The sequence below is a fragment of the Chenopodium quinoa genome, unplaced genomic scaffold, assembly GCF_001683475.1.
Source record: "Chenopodium quinoa cultivar QQ74 unplaced genomic scaffold, ASM168347v1, whole genome shotgun sequence".
In the NCBI taxonomy this organism is placed as follows: Eukaryota; Viridiplantae; Streptophyta; class Magnoliopsida; order Caryophyllales; family Amaranthaceae; genus Chenopodium; species Chenopodium quinoa.
In genome coordinates, this window is record NW_018742523.1 from 4,722,911 (window position 1) to 4,730,128 (window position 7,218).

The 7,218-nt window shown below is 33.5% G+C and overlaps 1 protein-coding gene across 1 annotated transcript; it reads left to right on the forward strand.

Moving 5' to 3' along the window:
- Positions 1-2,273: 2,273 nt before the first annotated feature.
- Positions 2,274-6,720, forward strand: LOC110720029 (thaumatin-like protein 1b). The gene is made up of 3 exons (XM_021899033.1): positions 2,274-2,619; positions 2,736-3,432; positions 6,069-6,720. The coding sequence occupies exons 1-3, from the start codon at positions 2,553-2,555 to the stop codon at positions 6,265-6,267; spliced, it is 963 nt and encodes a 320-aa protein (XP_021754725.1). The 5' UTR covers positions 2,274-2,552; the 3' UTR covers positions 6,268-6,720.
- The last annotated feature ends 498 nt before the right edge of the window (positions 6,721-7,218 follow it).

Below are 7,218 nucleotides of genomic sequence, written 5' to 3' on the forward strand. Positions count from 1 at the left end.
CTGAACTGAAATTATTTTTGCTAAATTGAAATTTACTGATTCTCTGTTTATTTTCTTTTTTAAAGTTACTGATTTTTACTGAACTAAATTATTTTTTTTACAGAACTGAAATTATTTTTGTTGAACTGAATTTTTTTTTTTTTTTTAAGGTGAAGTGAATAGGGCCTAAACTAGATTTCATATGACTATGGTTGTACTTATATAAAGAGAAATTTGGAAGATTCCTTCTCATCTTTACAGTAATAGTTAAATAATTCAAAAGGGACTAACATTATTAAACAGAGGGAGTATGTAGTTTCCATATTTAGTACATAGTATATGTTGTAAATAAAAAGAAACGGACGTAGTAGTATTTTTTCTGGTGAAAGAGAGGAGCAAAGCCCCAAACAAAGCACAAAACAGAATTAGAAAAAATAAAAAGAGAAGCAGAAACGCAACTAGCTATCGATAAGAGCTCAAGCCAAGCTAATCCTACTATCTGGCACCATACGCGGCAGAACCTTCTAAACTAAATTAAAATGCTACGAAATATACTTATGGTGTAATCTATTCACCCGATTTTCACTTATTTTAACTAAACAAAACTTATCTTATTTAAACTTAATTAAATTTATGAAATCTTTTTATTATAATTTGAACTCAAACAACCTATATCAAAACTTGTGTTTATTTTATTTTAACTGAATGTATTTAAACTTAGAAAATTTTGAATATAACCACCTTTTAAATCTTATTTTTTGCATATAACCATATTTTTTTAAAAAATGTTGCAAAAGGCTACCAATTTTAAAAAAATTGTTGCAACTTACCACCAGTTCAATGGAGAACAGTTGGTGGATTTGGCTAAAAAAGGTGGTAAGCTGCAATAAATTTTTTAAAATTAGTTGTTTTTTGCAACATTTTTTTAAAAATATGGTAATATACAAAAAAAAAAAAAAAAAAAAAAAAGGAAAGATTTAAAAGGTGATTATAAGCAAAATTTTCTTAAACTTGAAAAAAACAAATTCTAAGGATAAAATAGACGGAGCAACAAGTTAATATATTTTTTTTAGGATTAATACCATTTTTTAATCCCAACTTTCACCAATTTATTTTTATCAATCCCAACTTTCGATTATTCCGTAATAATCCCAACTTTAGAGTGCGTTTTCATTTTTTGGTCCGGATTACCGGTTACTTAAAGAAAGGGTTAAAAAAACTTAAAACCATTTATTTGACACGTGTTGCATGTTAATTGGTTTATCAAAATAAAAATAAATTAATTAAAATTAAATTTAAAAAAAAAAAAAAAAAACCCAAAGACCCATTTTCTCTCTTCTCCCCTTTGTTGTTCATCCATGGCTATTAGCTGCCATGGCAACCACCACCAATCAACCGCCGGCCCTCCCCACCACTAGAGGCGCCGCTCCGAGCCAAACCACCATCCCCCTTCACCGAAACTCCCACGCCACCAACCAAACCTTAAAAACCACCGGCCCCCTTCACCGAAACTCCCACGCCCCCAACCAAACCCCAAAAACCACCAGCCCCAAAAATTGAAGAAGTTAATTAGCGAGAGTACGGGCATGTGATTAAGAAATAATTAAGAAGTTTCACCGAACCATGATTACCACCCATTGCACCACCACCCACCACCCACTGCACCACCAACAACAACCGCAAGCAACAACCACAACCATCGAAACCACCATACAACCAGCGAACCAACCATTGAAACCCATCCCACCCACCCCGCAAAGCCACCACAAACCCACTCCACCAGTCGAAATCCCCTTCAATTCACCTCTCGTTACCTCCAATTTTGCATTAAATCTAAGTTTTCAAACTCAATCTCACAATCCCCTTTTCGCTTTTCAAGGGGAAGTGGAAGGGTGGCCGGAAACGGAGGGGAAGGAGGGTTGCTGGAAATGGAGGGGATGGGAGGACTGTCGGAAATGGAGGGGATGGTGGCTGGCTGGCATTAATGGAGGTGGAGGGGGAGGGGCTGTTAAAGGGGAAGGGGGAAATAAAATAAATAAAAAAATAAATTAATTTTCTGTTTTTTTAAAAAAATTTGGTTCAGTAAAAAAAAAAAAGCCCACTCACGTGGCGACACGTGTCAGCAACCTATAATAGAAGGTTGTTGACTTTTGTTGACCGGTTTGGATATGAAGAATGATATGCCACCTTAAAGTTGGGATTAATGAAACTAAATTGGTAAAAGTTGGAATTAAAAAATAGTATTAATCTTAAAAAAAAAACAACAGAGTAACAAATACCACCAGCAGAAAAAAAAATAAAAAATAAAAAGGTCAGCAGAAACAGTATGGTTGTGCAACGGAAAAATCGATCATTAAAAAACACGTTCGCCGAAATCCTCTCTCTCCTCCATTATAAATACCAACTTCCCCTTCTTCTGCCGCCCTCCCTAAATTCCCATTTCGATTCATTTCTTCTTCACTCATTTCCCACATTTTGAAGAAGAGGAAGAAGTTGGGATTATTATTATTTCTGCAACACTCTTTTTATTTTCCCAACTAAACTACCTTCGTCCTCTTTCTTCACCTCCATTGATGGCTTCTACCCTCCCTCTCATTTTCTCTCTCCTCGCTCTTTTTCTCCTTCTTCATCTATCTCCAGGTACCATCATTAACTTCATTATACACTTTCATCTCAAATCACATAACATAATGTACAATTTTAGTTATAATCCTCTGTTTTAATTAAACCAAGTAAATTCTGAATTATTTTTGCAGGAGAAGCAGTGACATTCACAATAACAAACAACTGCGACTACACAGTATGGCCAGGAATTTTATCCAACGCAGGCATAGCACCGCTCTCAACCACTGGTTTCGCTCTCCAAAAAGGCGAAACAAGAACACTCAATCCACCCTCTGGTTGGGGAGGTCGGTTCTGGGGTCGGACCTTCTGTTCAACCGATCAAAAAACCGGGAAATTCACTTGCTTAACCGGCGATTGTGGGTCCGGTAAAATCGACTGTTCCGGCGCTGGAGCATTACCGCCGGCAACACTCGCGGAGTTCACTCTCGACGGCGCCGATGGGATGGATTTCTACGATGTAAGCCTAGTTGACGGTTACAACCTTGCTATGTTGGTGGCGCCGCGAGGCGGGGGTGGGCCGAATTGCTCGTTTACTGGTTGTATTAATGACTTGAACGGCGCGTGTCCATCGGATTTGAAGGTGATGAGTGCGGGTGAAGACAGTCCGGTGGCGTGTAAAAGCGCGTGTGATGCGTTTAATACTCCGCAGTATTGTTGTAGTGGGGCTTATGGATCGCCTGACACGTGTAAGCCATCGAGTTATTCAATGGCGTTTAAGAAGGCTTGCCCACGCGCGTATAGTTATGCGTATGATGATAAGAGTAGTACTTTCACTTGTAAGGGCTCTCCTGATTATACCATCACCTTTTGCCCTTCTCCTGCTACCAGGTAATTTTATTGTCTTTTTTGCTTAATTCTGTTTTGATGAAAGTTTGTTTCAATTTTTTGCTTGATTATTTATTGTACTAATTACATAATGCTTTTTGATTTGTGACTAAGGACATTAAAATATAAATCCAATAAAAAAGTTTATGACAAAATCACACATTTAATGTGAAATTGTATCATGTATGACTGACAATTCTTTTCTTTTTTTTTTTTTCTGAAATTGAAAGAGACTGACAATTCTTAGACTTACATTTAGCAATTTTAACACTATTTTCAAATAAAATCTAAAACGTGAAAGTATCGCTGATGCAATAGCTTGACTTGTCACGTCATATTTCTAAATTACAATACTTTCAAGCTACAAACTCACACAAATACTTGTAAAAATTACTTTTTCACAATAATTGAAAGCATCTTCAAATAATTGATCATTTGAGTTGGTAATGATGAATGGATATACTGTATTTAAGGTAAATGTCAAAATTGGTGCCTACCCCCTAAAAAGCAGTATGAAATTAGTTATAGATAGATGAGTGAATGTCAATTCATATGGTTAGTGAGAATAAATGGGCCACTCCCAATTTCTAAAAATTTGTATGCTTCAACTTTACTCTAAGTCCTTAGGTGAAATCAAACACCAACCAGATTCCTGCTTCCAATTTTTTATAACATTACTCCCTCCGTTTTCCAGTACAAAGTCTCTTTTGGTTTTTGTGCGGGAATTAAGAAAGTTATAATCTTTAAAACTAATGACTAAAAGTTCATATGTGTATGTGGGGTCAGAGAGAGATAGAGAAAAAGAAAAAGTAATTGAGAATAATTAAAGAAACAGAAAAAGAAAGTGCTGAAAATTAATGTTAAAAGTACAAAAAAAAAAGTAAAAGAAAAAGATACAATTCATCAAAAAGAGGAGAATAATGTAAAAAAATACAACTTTTAAATAAAAAGAGGCATTATATTTTGATTTACCCAAAAAGAAAATAAAGCTTTGTATTAGACGATGGAAGGAGTATCAATTTTTGTTGTAAAATTTTCTTATCTACTCCTTTTGCAGCTTTGGTATATATATATATATATATATTTATCGATCACCCTAAATCGAAAGAAACATTTCAGATATTTTTTTTGTAATTTTTTTTGTGGGTATAAATCTATGCTCACTAACTTCTGAACTGACAATTCGAACGTTGGTTGGCAGTAGTATCAGTAATTTTTTTTTTAAAAGTAAGAACAAAAATAAACCGAGTCACGATCTTCAGCTGTTTTTTTGTTTATTCTTTTTGTAAGAGATAGTATAATTTGTCAGTATGTGAAATTCCCAAAAATGCCCATATTAAGAAATATCCAGAGATATTTATGTGGGCATAATTGTCTTTTCAAGGGTGGAGTGTTCTGTATGATGAACATTATTAAGTCGGTTTTACACAAAGAAACAGATTTTCACCATTTCCAAAAAAATCTCATTTCACTATTCTATAGGTCCAAGCCTCTCTTTCAGCCGTTGGATCATGAAAATTGCAACGGTCCATCGTTCTACTCCTGGAATTATTAATCACGGTAGATTAGGTTAAGATATTTTATTTTAGGTTAATGATATATATAGCCTTAAGCATTATAAATAAATATTAAATATCTTTTCTTATTTGGTATTATTTTAAAAATGTATGATAAAAACACGCGTAAATTTATTAATAGAGATATTTCATTAATACTTTCCTCTTTTAGCTCATTATACATATCCTTTAGGGCTGTGTATGCATAGCCTTTAGGGATGTGTATAGGATTTTCCTTTATTTTATGATATGTTGGAATGACATCTTCTATATTAGTGAAAACAATAGTCATTTAATTAGTGAAAGTTGGTTGCATTTTATGCTACAATTCACAATAATTATATCTAACGTGCTCCCTCTGTGTTTTAATAAGTGTTACAATTTGACTGGTATATATTTTTAGGCAATTTAATTGACTTAAATAAAATAAGAGGTAAATGGGATAGTTGGAGTATTAAAAAATTATAAAAGAAATATAGTGGGGTTAATAGTTTATTAAAAAATAATGAATGTGCGAGGAAAGATATTATAAAAAAAAAGTAGTAGTGGCTTTAGGTGGGGACCATAAGAAGTGAGAGATATAATATTTAAATGTAGTTTTTTGCCAAAAAAGAAAGTGTAACACTTGTTAAAACACGGAAAAAGTAACATTCATTTTAGGAAAAACAATAATCATTTACTGAAAGTTTGTTGCATTTTATGCTACAATTATTATAGGCTTGTAGCTAACATGTTTGTGTATGTTAGATGTTTCTATGATTCTATCTTGAATATGGACTATGGAGTTAGTACTTTTTCCCCTCCCTTGCAATTTGGCTGTGTGGTTGTGAATATTCATGAGTTAAATGTTGGTTTTAAGTGATTTGTTAGGGTTGGTATTTCATTATTATTCACGTTAATTCTATAATTGCATGGTCGTGCTAATATGGACTTATCAAGTCTGAGTTAGTTTTGTCAAGTCTACTAAATTTGCTAATGAATGTGTCCTTTCGTGTTGTAATTGATTTTGTTCATCAAACTAGTAAAAAAAGGGGTATTTTGGGTTCTAAGATTCTCACCTATTGCGTTGTATGAATTTAACAGCCAAAAGGCATCATCATCAGACGAAGGAACACCATCAACATCAACACCGTCATCAGATGTAATAATGAACAGCTCAATGGTATACGAAGGTGCTTTAGATATGTCATCCTCACCGTCCAAATGCAATCATTCACCGCTTATTGCCGGTGGGTTTGCCACCTTCATTGCCATCTGGCGGTTGTCGGAGCTCTTCTTCTAATCCACATATTGGTTGGTCAATAGACGTTATCAGCAACTCCAAAAATCACATACACAAAAGTCCGAACTAACTCTTAACTTAATTTACGAGTGAGAACATTTTGGTCTTTTCCCAACGTTTGAGCCCCACACGTATGCTTTTTGAATATTGATAATGGGCCGGTGATGGGCCTCATGTCGTTTTCTGGGCTAGATGAACTGACTCATTTATAGATTGAGAGATTGAAAAAGAGAATTCATATTGTTTGGTGGGTAGCTGGTGATTTTCAATTATTAATATTCATTTATAAAAATAGAAGTTAGGTTTTATTTTGTTTAGATTTATTTAGAGTTTAGGAATAGACAAATTAGTGATTGTAATACATATATATACGTGCTACTACTATTTGATTGCTACCACTGAGGTTGGTGTTTAGGAATAATATTAATATTATGGATTCAATTTTCATTCTTATCTTTTTGTCTCATTTAATGTGTCATGCTTATTGCAGTTTTGTACCTTATCCAAATTATAGTGGAATATGATTTTGATTATCAAAAGATTATAGCAATATATTGGATTAATTCTAACCTATTAGTGGAAGATGATTTCGATTTTCAAAAGGTAACAATATATTATTGGATTAATCTAACCTATAGCTGTTCCTGCAGTTGAGCTCGAGTAAAATAAGTTCTAATATGTATTGAGTAATGAATATTTGATTTTATAAAAGAGAAGGGATACTTAAGGTTAATTTACAATGAAAAAAAATAACAATTTTAGTTGAAAAAATACAAGTTTATCAATAAACAAAAATCAGATGAATGTAACTAATTCTAAATTAAGACGTAACCATATAGATTAAAGCGTATGGCTCACCCTACTATACAAGACGAGTTGATTACTACTAGGCAGATCTTGTCATAATAGCATAATCAAAAGCTAATTTTACTATTAAATAAATATCTATGT